This window comes from Monodon monoceros, unplaced genomic scaffold (genome assembly GCF_005190385.1).
Source record: "Monodon monoceros isolate NGI ecotype Baffin Bay Population unplaced genomic scaffold, NGI_Narwhal_1 Super_Scaffold_22, whole genome shotgun sequence".
Lineage (NCBI taxonomy): Eukaryota > Metazoa > Chordata > Mammalia > Artiodactyla > Monodontidae > Monodon > Monodon monoceros.
This window is the reverse complement of record NW_021703779.1, coordinates 28,977,735-28,992,848: the sequence shown is the minus strand read 5'-3', so window position 1 is coordinate 28,992,848 and position 15,114 is coordinate 28,977,735. Positions and strand designations below refer to the sequence as shown.

Below are 15,114 nucleotides of genomic sequence, written 5' to 3'. Positions count from 1 at the left end.
AATCAACCTATATCATTGTTCCCTCTTCTTGAGAAATAGCACATGTTCACAGCCTTCCTTCAATCCATCCAGTTTTCTTTGTTTCCATTAATCCCAGCTGGCAGTTTCTGCTGGTATAATCCCATCTGTATCCCGGGCTTCTGATGAGATGGCTGATTAGGTCTCTGGTTCACACCCACACTAATATCCTTATCAAATGGTGAATCAACCACACTCTTCTGAACTGTGCTTTCTCATTTTTTGTAATATGTATAGGCTGAGAATTTTCCAAATCCACGAGTTCTGGTTCCTTTTTGCTTAACAGTTCCTTCTTCAATCAGTTTCTCTCTTCTTGCATTTTTCCATAAGCATTCAGGAGAAACCATGCTGTTCCTTCCACACTTGGCTTAGATATCTCCTAAAGACATCAAATTTCTTAGGTAAATACCCAATTTCATCACTCACAAGTTCTACCTTCCACAAAATACTAGAACATTAACACAGTTCAGTCAAGTTCTTTGCAACTTTATAACAAGGATTGTCTCCTTTGTCCAATATGTTCCTTATTTCCATCTGAGACTTCATCAGAATGGCCTTTACCATCCATATTTGTACCAACATTCTGTTCATGATTATTTATGTATTCTCTAAAAAGATAGAAACTTTCTTTCCAGCTCTTCTCTTTTCTGAGTCCTCACCAGAATTACCCTTTAGAGTATCTTCATGTCAATCTTGGCTTTTTCTAACATGCACCTCAAAACTTTTCCAGCCTCTACCCATTAACCAGTCCAAAGCTGTTCCTGCATTTTCAGGTATTTGTTACAAGAGTGCACCAGTTCTTGGTCCCAGTTCCTGTCTTAGTCTGCTTGGGCTGCTATAACAAAATGCCACAGACTGGTGGCTTAACAGTAGATATTTATTTCTTACAGTGCTGGAAGCTGGGAAGCACAAGATCAAGGTGCTGGACGATTTGGTTCTTGGTGAGGGCCCTCTTCCTGGCTTCCAGACAGCACCTTCTTGCTGTATCCTCACATAGCGAGATAGAGGAAGCTCTGGTGTCACTTTCTCTTTTTATAAGGGCACTGAATCCTAGCATGGGGGCCTTACTCTCATGACCTCATCTAAGCCTAATTATCTCCCAAAAGCTCCACCTCCTAATATCACATTGGGAGGTTAGGCATTCAAAATACGAATTTTGGAGAGATAGAAACATTAATTTCATAATATATAGGTAAAGTTTCAACTTTGTTTTTTGAAACAGAATTGTACTCTTGAAAAAGTATAGCATACCTGGAATAAGATTTCATTAAAAATTAAAAGGTAGCACTAAGAAGTACCTGTAAATGTTCCGTAAAGTTCTGAACAGTATAATTCTAAAGTAAACTTAAGTTTAATAAGTCTAATGAGTCTAAAGAAAACTTAAGTAGATTCTCTGAGAAATATGAAGAGAAGCACAAGACATGATTATGCTCACATAGAAGGGGCTTATACCCTAGTTTGGAAAACAAGAAAAACATTAAAGCAAACCAAATGGCACTGATTATAGTGCCTGTGTTGTGTGTTTTGAGGAATTAATGAACTTTGGCAATAAGAAGACAGCAGGCTTCACTGAGACATTTCAGTTTGAGTTGAACCTTATGGGATTAATAAAGATCTCCAAAGCTTCTCTTCCACTGTGAATTTTGTTATTTTCCAGTAAGGGAGAGGAAAATCAAATATTAAGAGCTTGATATTTCAAATAAAAGATTGCATAATTTCTTTTTGAGTTTTCATCAATTCTAGTAAATGCTAACTTGATGTTAACTCTAATATAAAACAAAGGTCTACTGTAAATAATATTTCATAACATTATGTAAGTTAATCTATTTATGTCTGTATTGATATGATATATTATACATCATAATAATTAAATCATTTATTTAAAGCTAATCTTAAATAAATCTCCCCGGTTAAATTCATACCATTTTACCAAATATTTATTTGTATCATGCATTTTTTGCTCCAGAGTTACTAATTTTCTATAGGTTTTTTTTTTCTTTGCTAAAAACAATGGATTTTATTTTACTATTATTATTTTTTTTAACATCTTTCTTGGAGTATAATTGCTTTACAATGGTGTGTTGGTTTCTGCTTTATAAAAAAGTGAATCAGTTATACATATACATATGTCCCCATATCTCTTACCTCTTGCATCTCCGTCCCTCCCACCCTCCCTATCCCATCCCTCTAGGTGGTCACAAAGCACTGAGGTGATCTCCCTGTGCTATGAGGCTGCTTCCCACTAGCTATCTATTTTACGTTTGGTAGCGTATATATGTCCATCCCACTCTCTCGCTTTGTCCCAGCTTACCCTTCCCCCTCCCCGTATCCTCAAGTCCATTCTCTAGTAGGTCTGCATCTCTATTCCCGTCTTGCCCCGAGGTTCTTCTGACCACTTTTTTTCCTTTTTTTTTTTTTTTTAACATTTCATATATATGTTAGCATACGGTATTTATTTTTCTCTTTCTGGCTTACTTCACTGTGTATGACAGTCTCTAGGTCCATCCACCTCACTACAAATAACTCAGTTTCGTTCCTTTTTATGGCTGAGTAATATTCCATTGTATATATGTGCCACATCTTCTTTATCCATTCATCTGATGATGGACACTTAGGTTGCGTCCATCTCCGGGCTATTGTAAATAGAGCTGCAATGAACATTTTGGTACATGACTCTTTTTGAATTATGGTTTTTTCAGGGTATATGCCCTGTAGTGGGATTGCTGGGTCATATGGTAGTTCTATTTTTAGTTTTTTAAGGAGCCTCCATACTGTTCTCCATAGTGGCTGTACCAATTTACATTCCCACCAACAGTGCAAGAGGGTTCCCTTTTCCCACACCCTCTCCAGCCTTTATTGTTTGTAGATTTTTTGATGATGGCCATTCTGACCGGTGTGAGATGATATCTCATTGTGGTTGTGATTTGCATTTCTCTAATGATTAATGATGTTGAGCATTCTTTCATGTGTTTGTTGGCAATCTGTACATCTTCTTTGGAGAAATGTCTATTTATGTCTTCTGCCCACTTTTGGATTGTGTTCTTTGTTTTGTTGATATTGAGCTGCATGAGTTGCTTGTATGTTTTGGAGATTAATCCTTTGCCCGTTGCTTCATTTGCAAATATTTTCTCCCATTCTGAGTGTTGTCTTTTTGTCTTGTTTATCATTTCCTTTTCAGTGCAAAAGCTTTGAAGTTTCATTAGGTCCCACTTGTTTATTTTTGTTTTTATTTCCATTTCTCTAGGAGGTAGGTCAAAAAGGATCTTGCTGTGATTTATGTCATAGAGTGTTCTGCCTATGTTTTTCTGTAAGAGTTTGATGGTGTCTGGCCTTACATTTAGGTCTTTAATCCATTTGGAGTTTGTTTTTGTGTATGGTGTTAGGGAGTGTTCTAATTTCATTCTTTAACATGTAGCTGTCCAGTTTTCCCAGCACCAGTTATTGAAGAGGCTGTCTTTTCTCCATTGTATATTCTTGCCACCTTTATCAAAAATAAGGTGACCATATATGCGTGGGTTTATCTCTGGGCTTTCTATCCTGTTCCATTGATCTATATTTCTGTTTTTGTGCCAGTACCATACTGTCTTGATTACTGTAGCTTTGTAGTATAGCCTGAAGTCAGCCTGATTCCTCCAGCTCCGTTTTTCTTTCTCAAGATTGCTTTGACTATTCACGGTCTTTTGTGGTTCCATACAAACGCTAGATTTTTTGTTCTAGTTCTGTGAAAAATGCCATTGGTAGTTTGATAGGGATTGCATTGAATCTGTAGATTGCTTTGGGTAGTAGAGTCATTTTCACAATGTTGATTCTTCCAATCCAAGACCATGTATTTGTCTTGTATTTGTATCTTCTCCATGTATTTGTATCTTCTTTAATTTCTTTCATCAGTGTCTTATAATTTTCTGCATACAGGTATTTCGTCTCCTTAGGTAGGTTTATTCTGAGATATTTTATTCTTTTTGTTGCAGTCGTAAATGGGAGTGTTTTCTTTATTTCTCTTTCAGATTTTTCATCATTAGTGTATAGGAATGCAAGAGATTTCTGTGCATTAATTTTGTATCCTGCTACTTTACCAAATTCATTCATTAGCTCTAGTAGTTTTCTGGTAGCATCTTTAGGATTCTCTGTGTATAGTATCATGTCATCTGCCAACAGTGACAGCTTTACTTCTTTTCCAATTTGTATTCCTTTTATTTCTTTTTCTTCTCTGATTGCTGTGGCTAAAACTTGCAAAACTGTGTTGAATAAGAGTGGTGAGAGTGGGCAACCTTGTCTTGTTCCTGATCTTAGTGGAAATGGTTTCAGTTTTTCACCATTAAGAACGATGTTGGCTGTGGGTTTGTCATATATGGCCTTTATTATGTTGAGGAAAGTTCCCTCTATGCCTACTTTCTGCAGGGTTTTTATCATAAATGGGTGTTGAATTTTGTCGACAGCTTTCTCTGCATTGATTGAGATGATCATACGGTTTTCTCCTTCAATTTGTTAATATGGTGTATCACATTGATTGATTTGCGTATATTGAGGAATCCTTGCATTCCTGGGATAAACCCCACTTGATCATAGTGTATGGTCCTTTTATTGTGCTGTTGGATTCTGTTTGCTAGTATTTTGTTGAGGATTTTTGCATCTATGTTAATTAGTGATACTGGCTGTAGTTTTCTTTCTTTGAGACATCTTTGTCTGGTTTTGGTATCAGAGTGATGTTGGCCCAGTAGAATGAGTTTGGGAGTGTTCCTCCCTCTGGTATATTTTGGAAGAGTTTGAGAAGGATAGGTGTTAGCTCGTCTCTAAATGTTTGATAGAATTCACCTGTGAAGCCATCTGGTCCTGGACTTTGGTTTGTTGGAAGATTTTTAATCACAGTTTCAATTTCAGTGCTTGTGATTGGTCGGTTCATATTTTCTATTTCTTCCTGGTTCAGTCACAGAAGGTTGTAAATTTCTAAGAATTTGTCCATTTCTTCCAGGTTGTCCATTTTATTGGCATATAGTTGCTTGTCTTAATCTCTCATGAACCTTTGTATTTCTGCAGGGTCCGTTGTTACTTCTCCTTCTTCATTTCTAATTCTATTGATTTGAACCTTTTCCCTTTTTTTCTTGATAAGTCTGGCTAATGGTTTACCACTTTTGTTTATCTTCTCAAAGAACCAGCTTTTAGTTTTATTGAACTTTGCTGTCGTTTCCTTCATTTATTTTTCTTTTATTTCTGATCTGATCTTTATGATTTCTTTCCTTCTGCTAACTTTGGGGTTTTTATATTCTTCTTTCTCTAATTGCTTTAGGTGTAAGGTTAGGTTTTTTATTTGTGATGTTTCTTGTTTCTTAAGGTAGGCTTGTATAGCTATAAACTTCTTTCTTAGAACTGCTTTTGCTGCATCCCATAGGTTTTGGGTGGTTGTGATTTCATTGTCATTTCTTTCTAGGTATTTTTTTATTTCCTCTTTAATTTCTTCAGTGATCTCTTGGTTATTAAGTAGTGTGTTGTTTAGCCTCCATGTGTTTGTATTTCTTACAGATTTTTTCCTGTAATTGATATCTAGTCTCATAGTGTTGTAGTCATAAAAGATACTTGATACAATTTCAATTTTCATAAATTTACCAAGGCTTGATTTGTGACCCAGTATATGATCTATCCTGGAGAATGTTCCATGAGCACTTGAGAAAAATGTGTATTCTGTTGCTTTTGGATGGAATGTCCTATAAATATCAATTAAGTCCATCTTGTTTAATGTATCATTTAAAGCTTGTGTTTGTCTATTTATTTTCATTTTGGATGATCTGTCCATTGTTGAAAGCGGGGTGTTAAAGTCCCCTAGTATGACTGTGTTACTGTCGATTTCCCCTTTTGTGACTGTTAGTATTTTCCTTACGTATTGAGGTGCTCCTGTGTGGGGTGCATAAATATTTACAATTGTTATATATTCTTCTTGGATTGATCCCTTGATCATTATGTAGTATCCTTCATTGTCTCTTGTAATAGTCTTTGTTTTAAAGTCCATTTTGTCTGATATGAGAATTGCTACCCCAGCTTTCTTTTGATTTGCATGGAATATCTTTTTCCATCCCCTCACTTTCAGTCTCTGTATGTCCCTAGGTCTGAAGTGGGTCTCTTGTAGTCAGAATATATACAGGTCTTGTTTTTGTATCCATTCAGCCAGTCTGTGTCTTTTGGTTGGAGCATTTAGTCCATTTACATTTAAGGTAATTGTTGATATGTATGTTCCTGTTACCATTTTCCTAATTGTTTTGGGTTTATTTTTGTAGGTCTTTTCCTTCCTTTGTGTTTCCTGTTTAGAGAAGTTCCTTTAGCATTTGTTGTAAAGCTGGTTTGGTGGTGCTGAATTCTCTTAGCTTTTGCTTGTCTTTAAAGCTTTTAACTTCTCCATCAAATCTGAATGAGATCCTTGCTGGGTAGAGTAATCTTGGTTGTAGGTTTTTCCTCTTTCATCACTTTAAATATGTCCTGCCACTGCCTTCTGGCTTTCAGAGTTTCTGCTGAAAGATCAGCTCTTAACGTTACGGGGATGCCCTTATGTGTTACTTGTTTTTTTTTTTCCCCTGCTGCTTTTAATATTTGTTCTTTGTATTTAATTTTTGATAGTTTGATTAATATGTGTCTTGGCATGTTTCTCCTTGGATTTATCCTGTATGGGACTCTCTGTGCTTCCTGGACTTGATTAACTATTTGCTTTCCCATATTAGGGAAGTTTTCAACTATAATCTCTTCAAATATTTTCTCAGTCCCTTTCTTTTTCTCTTCTTCTTCTGGGACCCTTATAATTTGAATGTTGGTGCGTTTAATATTGTCCCAGAGGTCTCTGAGACTGTCCTGTCTTCTTTTCCTTCTTTTTTCTTTATTTAGCTCTGCAGTAGTTATTTGCCCTATTTTATCTTCCAGGTCACTTTTCCATTCTTAGGCCTCAGTTATTCTGCTATTGATCCCTTCTAGAGAATTTTTATTTCATTTATTGTGTTGTTCATCTCTGTTTGTTTGCTCTTTAGTTCTTCTAGGTACTTGTTAACGTTTCTTGTATTTTCTCCATTCTATTTCCAAGATTTTCGATCATCTTTACTATTATTATTCTGGTTTCTTTTTCAGGTAGACTGCCTATTTCCTCTTCATTTGTTAGGTCTGGTGGGTTTTTACCTTGCTCCTTCATCTGCTGTGTGTTTTTCTGTCTTCTCATTTTGCTTAACTTACTGTGTTTGCGGTCTCCTTTTCACAGGCTGCAGGTTCGTAGTTTCTGTTGTTTTTGGTTTCTGTCCCCAGTGGCTAAGGTTGGTTCTGTGGGTTTGTAGGCTTCCTGGTGGAGGGGACTAGTGCCTGTGTTGTGGTGGATGAGCCTGGATCTTGTCTTTCTGGTGGGCAGGTCCATGTCTGGTGGTGTGTTTTGGGGTGTCTGTGGCCTTATTATGATTTTAGGCAGCCTCTCTGCTAATGGGTGGGGTTGTGTTCCTGTCTTGCTAGTTGTTTGGCATAGGGTGTCCAGCACTGTAGCTTGCTGGTCGTTGAGTGGAGCTGGGTCATGGCGTTGAGATGGAGATCTCTGGGAGATTTTTGCCGTTTGATATTACGTGGAGCTGGGAGGTCTCTTATAGACCAGTGTCCTGAACTTGGCTCTCCTACCTCAGTGGCACAGCCCTGACGCCTGGCTGGAGCACCAAGAGCCTGTCCTCCACAGGGCTCAGAATAAAAGGGAGAAGAGAAAGAAAGAAAGAAGAAGGTAAAATAAAATTAAGTATAATAAAATAATATAAAGTTATTAAAATAAATAATTATTAAGCAAATAATTTTTTTTAAGTAATGAAAAATAAAATGGACAGACAGCACCCTAGGACAAATGGTAAAAGCAAAGGTATACAGACAAAATCACACAGAGAAGCATACACATACACACTTAGAAAAAGAGAAAAAGGGGAAAATATATTTATGTCGTTTCTCAGAAAGTCCGCCTCCTCAATTTGGGATGATTCGTTGTCTATTCAGGTATTCCACAGATGTTGGTTACATCAAGTTGATTGTGGAGATTTAATCCACTGCTCCTGAGGCTACTGGGAGAGATTTCCCTTTCTCTCCTTTGTTTGCACAGCTCCAGGGGTTCAGCTTTGGATTTGGACACGGCTGAGGGCGTCCGTTCTTTGCTCACACAGGACGGGGTTAAAGGAGCAGGTGATTCGAAGGCTCTGGGTCACTCAGGCTGGGGGGAGGGAGGGGTACGGATGCGTGGTGAGACTGCGGCTGCAGAGGCCAGCTGGACATTGCACCAGCCTGAGGCGCGCCGTGCGTTCTCCCGGGGAAGTTGTCCCTGGATCACGGGACCCTGGCAGTGGCGGGCTGCACAGGCTCCCGGGAGGGGAGGTGTGGATAGTGACCTGTGCTTGCACAGAGGCTTCTTGGTGGCTGGCAGCAGCAGCGGCGTTAGCGTCTTATGCCCGTCTCTGGGGTCCGCGCTTTTAGCCGCGGCTCGCGCCTGTCTCTGGAGCTCCTTTAAGCAGCGCTCTGAATCCCCTCTCCTCGCGCACCAGGAAACAAAGAGGGAAGAAAAAGTCTCTTGCCTCTTCGGCAGCTCCAGACTTTTTCCCGGACTCCCTCCCGGCAAGCCGTGGCGCACTAGCCCCTTCAGGCTGCGTTCACGCAGCCAACCCGAGTCCTCTCCATGGATCTGACCTCCGAATCCCGAGCCTCAGCTCCCAGCCCCCACCCGCCCAGGCGGGTGAGCAGACAAGCCTCTCGGGCTGGTGAGTGCCGGTCGGCACCGATCCTCTGTGCGGGAATCTCTCCGCTTTGCCCCCAGCACCCCTGTTGCTGTGCTCTCCTCTGCGGCTCCAAAGCTTTTCCCCTCCGCCACCCGCAGTCTCTGCCCGCGAAGGGGCTTCCTAGTGTGCGGACACCTTTCCTCCTTCACAGCTCCCTCCCACTGGTGCAGGTCCCGCCCCTATTCTTTTGTCTCTGTTTATTCTTTTTTCTTTTGCCCTACCCCGGTACGTGGGGACATTCTTGCCTTTTGGGAGGTCTGAGGTCTTCTGCCAGCATTCTTTCGGTGTTCTGCAGGAGTCGTTCCGCATGTAGATGTATTTCTGATGTGTTTGTGGAGAGGAAGTTGATCTCCACGTCTTACTCTTCTGCCATCTTGAAGCTCCTCCCCCTGTATAGGCTTTTAATTTAAGATAGATTCACGTAGGTATTACTTGTTATTACATGCTAGCTTACTGTTGATAGGCAATCATTCCTCACAGAAGGTATGTTTTTTTGAGTGATGTGACTACTAAAGACAGATTTTAGAAAAGTAATCTGTTTGAAACAGTGCAAACATATCAGTGATCACATTTGTAATTTTGTTCTTCAACTAGTGGGGAGCCATTGGGAGTTGAATAACAATCATGTTTACATTTTTGGAATGCTCTTTGGTAGTAAGACTTTTAGTAGTAAGTAGGCCAATTAGAAGAACTGAACTAAGGAGCAGTGGATATGAAAACGAGGAGACAGACTAGGTTATTTTAGAAGAGGAAATTGAGGCTCAGGAGAAAACACATGGCACAGATACAGTATCACAGAAGATTAGTGGCAGAGTTAAAATGAGCACCAAGATATCCAGACCCATGTCCAAGACTTTTAAGCTATTTCAGAACTCCTCATCACATTTGATTTCTTGACAGAAAATAACTGCAGTTGAAAAAAGTCTGTTTTAAACAATCATGTGCCACTGTGTTGACATTTTTGTAAGTAAAAGATGTTACTAGGGCTTCCCTGGTGGCGCAGTGGTTGAGAGTCCGCCTGCCGATGCAGGGGATCGGGTTTGTGCCCTGGTGCGGGAAGATCCCACATGCCGCGGAGCGGCTGGGCCCGTCAGCCACGCCCGCTGAGCCTGCGCGTCTGGAGCCCGTGCTCCGCAATGGGAGAGGCCACAACAGTGAGAGGCCCGCGTACCGCAAAAAAAAAAAAAAAAGACGTCACTAGCTTCAGGGCCATGAAAATGCTCTCTTAGCAAAGTCTCAGTAATTTTCCAATATGATTAAAATTCCATTTATGTCACCTTACTTGTGAACAAAATGAAAATATGTTTTGTATAAGTCTTACCATTTGATAGTTTAAACCAATTAAGAAAACCTGACAGCTGGTCTAGAATTTGAGGTAAAATTCCCCTGCTGACTCAGGCAGTGAATAAGAATTTAATGTTCATTAAAATATGTCACAATCTGAGACCCAAAACAGGTACCATCTGTCACCATTTCCTACTACATACCTAGGTATATATACAGTATGCTAAAACTCTCTTTTGTTTACAATCAGTGTAATTTGTTTTGAAATATTATCACTAATAACCCATGGGATTTTCTCCTACTTTTCATTTGAGGTGGGGGATGAGGAGTCAACGTATTTCATTCCTCCTGATACATCATTTTGTCCAAATCATGTCAGTCTGTTATTTTTATATCATCAAAATTGAGGTTTTATTTGGTGTAAAGAATAAAAAGACAAGGACAGAAGAAACTGATGTGAATTCTAAGACTTGTAGAATCAAGTAGGTTATCATGGGGAGGCCCAAACCTACAAGAAATATGTTCCTGGGGAAGAGTACTGTTGCTGTGAGGATTCGTGGCGTCTGCCAGGGAAGGACAACTCTGGGAAACTTGACAAAAGAGAGGATGGTGTGCAGGGGCTGCAGGAGTACTGTGGAATTAGGTCACTATCAAGTGTCTGTGAGATCAGATGGCAGGGACAGAGTGCTTATGGGAGCTTGGCAAGTCCCTGTTGACAGTGCTGTTTCACCAGGACTTGCTACCTTGACCTCATCTCCTGTGATCACCCTCAAAGAATTCATCCAGATAGTATCAGTGGTTCTCAAAGTGTGGTCCTTAGACTAGCAGCATCACCTGGGAACTTGTTAGAAATGCAAATTCTTAGTCCGTATCCCAGACCTACTGACTCAGAAACTCTGGAAGTGTAGGGCCCAGCAATCTGCTAGTTAACAAGCCTTCCTGGTGATTTTGACGTTCCCTCAAGTTGAGAAGCCCCCACAGTGGATCATTCTACCTAAATACAACAACAGGTGATTAGAAAGAATTGCAGTACTTCTTACATATGGACAAATAACTACACATAAAATAGGTACAGAATTCAGTTTTGCCAGTTTAAGGGAAATTGTCTTGGCATTACTCTCTGAAGCATACGTCTGATGAGAATAGGGTGAAGACTTTCTGGGCCTTTTGTAAGTATACATTCTCTTTTCACTTCAAATCATCTAACCTTGACCAGATAGAACATGTTTATTCTGTCTTCTTGAGCAGCTTATCTGTTTCTTGCCCATTTCTACTGTTGTCCAATCTGATTTATTGGCTGTACTTTCCTGATTACCTTGGGAGGTATGTCCAGGTGCCTCACTTCTATGAAAATATATTTCTTCTTTTAAAATCCTAGCTGACCTCTGCCTTGTACATGTTTTCTAGACTTTCTTTTTGCCTCCTGAGTTTTCTAGAACTCTCTGGTTCTCTGGCAGTCAAAGATCTGTAATCAGTTCTTGATATGCAGAAAGGCATGTTTTTTTATACTCTAAATATTAGTAACAAATCATAATTATTTGATATACACACACAAAATCCAAGCTTAAAATAATTGCTCTCCAAGGATAGATGGGAGAAGGCAATTCATTACTGTGTTGCAGTGTATCTGGCACCACCATGGATTTCCTGTTTTCTCCCTCTCTTAGTTATGGTGGGAGAGTACTTCAGGAACTGGGAGATTTTAAGAGGAAGAAAGATTGGGAGAGAAAGAGAGAGCTTGGCCCAGAGCCAACAAGGGGAAACAAACTGAGGTAGAACTACTATCCTGCCCTCACCATTTGACAAACATAGATCTAGAATTTACTAGATAGAAGCCTTGGTTAGTACAGTGTTTTTGTCATACAGATTTAGGTAAAAATATATTGATTTGATAATTCCACAGTTTTATAATAATGTTGTTTTTATTTTACCTTGAGTTATTTTCCCTAATTGTATTCCTTAATGGCGAATTTCCCCTTTATTTTTGTTATGTTCACTAAGTGCTTCTTTTTTTTTTTGAATTTTATTTTATTTTATTTACTTTTTATACAGCAGGTTCTTATTAGTTATCTATTTTATACATAGTAGTGTATATATGTCAATCCCAATCTCCCAATTCATCCCCCCCACAACCCGCTAAGTGCTTCTTCATTTGGTTTAATGTTAACACAGGAGGCTTCGTTTCATTTGCCACTAAATCTCTTTGGGTATCCAATTACTTTTATAGATCATCTAAGAAAATCTTTTTAGGTAACATGAGACTACCCATAAATTTCCAACACAAATGGTTTCCCCCTCTTCAGATTCAGCTTATATGTCTTAATTCATATTTTGGTCTATTGCATTCTTTCAGACTTAGAAAAAAATAGTGAAAAAAACAATTATTGAGGAGAAACTAGAAATTCATTTCAAAACTTGCTTTTATTCCCTAAAAATGGCTTGCAGTAAGACTGCAATATAAAGAACACCAGGTGAAGTAGATTCTGAGAAAAGGATGAACTAATTGAAGGAGACACTGGAGCAGTCTGCAGTTAAGAGCTATCAATGCAGGTGACATGCCAAAATGAACTACATAAAGTGTCCTTTGAGCGGAGAGTGGGGGTGGGGTGGGAAGGGGTGTGTGTGTTGATTTCTCTCTGTCGATGACACTTTGGTTCATGAGCAGTTGGGACATCTGTTTCATACTCATTTCTTTGCCATGTGCAATGTTAGTTGTACTTAAATAAATTTGCATTTATTTTGGAAGGACAGGTCTCACAGCTTAGTTTATGTTCGTTGTACTTGCTACTGCCAAAAAGAGGGGATTGTAAAGGGGCCATAATATAATTCTCTCCTTTCTTTCTTCTTACTCTATGTTTACAAATTACATCAGGGACTAGCATTTGGGAGACGGAAATGGGATTTCCCAAAGCATAGGTTGACCTTAATGGATAAAATGAAAGAATAAGCTGCCCTGATCTACTGATTTCACACAAGCCACTTTGTTTATTCATTCTATATCAACCAAATGGCATGCGTAACCCTCCATAGCTCCCAGGAACTTTGGAAATATGAATGGTATAAAAATACTTCATAAAACACAAGCATTTAGTAAACAGGCAAAGTGATTCCAAAGGATTTGTGTTATACTCAATTACTTAGTTCTATTACTTAATGGGCTCTAAAATTAGCTTTAGAAGATAATTACTCAAATAGCTGAAAGTTAATAACAGATGCTAAAAAATGAAAAAGTCAGTAAACTGAATAACAAGGTTTTTGTATCCAAATAATGAAAAGAATGTAAAAATCATAGAAATAAATAATATTGCAAATTTATTCAAATAATCACAGCATTTCAGATTGGGAAGGCCCCTTAGCCATGCTCATCTTCTCAGTTCACTATCTTTTCTTCAGTACTTCTGGCCTGTGATATTTTTTTTGAATTCTATCAGAAATTAGAAAGATAGTCACTAACATCCAAGAGCCATGCCTTTCACTTTAGAAAACCTCCAAATGTTAAAAAGTAATTTCCATATGTTGATCTCTGTTTTGCCTTTTGAAGCAATGCTACATTTTTACTTGGCAGTTCTTCAAAAATGTTTAGGTAGTTCGTAAGTGCCTCAACGAGGTGTTTATTCTACATCTGACTTTTATTTCTCTTCAAGGGAACATTATTTGGATTATAATTTTCTACTTATATTTTTATGAACTCTCGATCTTTTGCAGGCACAATTATAATCTTTCCATATGTATACAAATGAGAAAGTGCATGCAAAAGCAAATTGAACTATAGTGTTTCATAAAATGTAACCTAGCCTTAGTCTGTGTTCTTCCTTGTTTTAACAGGTTTTAAAAACCGATCTAGAAAAGAAAAAGCAAACCATGGACAAACTCTGCTCACTCAACCAAGATCTTCTTTCAACACTGAAAAATACATTGGTAGCCCAAAAGATGGAAGCATGGCTGGACAACTTTGCCCAGCGCTGGGATAATTTAGTCCAAAAACTTGAAAAGAGTTCAGCACAGGTTAGTGATAATAATTAACCTACAGTAAATTATCCTTCAGATTTTTGAAATCTGCAATAAGAGAGTGGTGCTGTAACCCTGCAAAGGGTGTCACTAGATTAGACCTTGCTAAGTATTCAGTTGAATAACAGCATGGCTCTCTTGGTTGCCTTGACATTGGAGAATGTGGTAGAAGTGGAGGAGTGAGTGCTAGTGGACTGAACTAGCTACTGCCTTAGAGTGTAATCCCCTCCAATTCAATGGGAATGAGGATCTGAGTGACTCAGAGCAGTCGGACAAAATGCTAGGGAACTGTGTCATCACGCTGGAATGATCCCTGGAATGATGAGGGCTATTAATTGACCTCTACATTTTACGTATGAGAAAATGAAGTTTAGGGAGGAAAAGTGAATTGTCCAAGGAAAGTCAGTGATAAGAGCAGGACTAGGGCCCAGGTCCTTTGATTTCACTGAAGACCTCTTTCAATTAGTGCAAGTGAGGTTATAATCAGTGGATTTTCTGCCATAGACTGTTGATTCATAAAATCATGCCGCTTAGTTATACTAACACATATAGGCTGTAGATTAGGAAAACATCTATGTTTTACTTGTAGTGTCATGTGTTTTTATGCTAAGAATTGTAAAAGTTTTGATAATTTTTTTTAATGTGATATTTTTAAACTAGAAACTTTTATTATCTGATATGGTTATTAGATGGTGGAATCATGGACAGTCATTCAAAATATTAACATTATGTTTAATAGTGTTTAATACATTCTGCCATATTGTTTCACATTATAGAAGCTTTTACTAATTGGTCACAGATCATAGTTCAATGCACCATGCACACACCTCTATTAAAGCCACATTCAGTAGCTTTAGGCATATATCTCCTCTCTTGTGAGACAGTACAGGGAATTTGTTTTTTGATACTTGGCATCTGATAAGTGGCACTTAGGAAATGTTTGTTGAAAGATGAAGAAATGAAGTTTGAAGTATTGCTTCCAAGAATATAATTTAAGAAAATATGATCAGCCAACATATATGATTTTCAGTCACAGTTCAATCTT

At 38.6% G+C, this 15,114-nt stretch overlaps 1 protein-coding gene across 1 annotated transcript in view; it reads left to right on the top strand.

The window, feature by feature from the left end:
- DMD (dystrophin) overlaps positions 1-15,114 on the top strand; it is a 2,107,962-nt gene that overhangs the window by 629,593 nt on the left and 1,463,255 nt on the right. Inside the window, exon 16 of the mRNA XM_029240038.1 lies at positions 13,887-14,066. Coding sequence (XP_029095871.1) covers positions 13,887-14,066 — 180 coding nt within the window. The remainder of the gene's footprint in view (positions 1-13,886; positions 14,067-15,114) is intronic.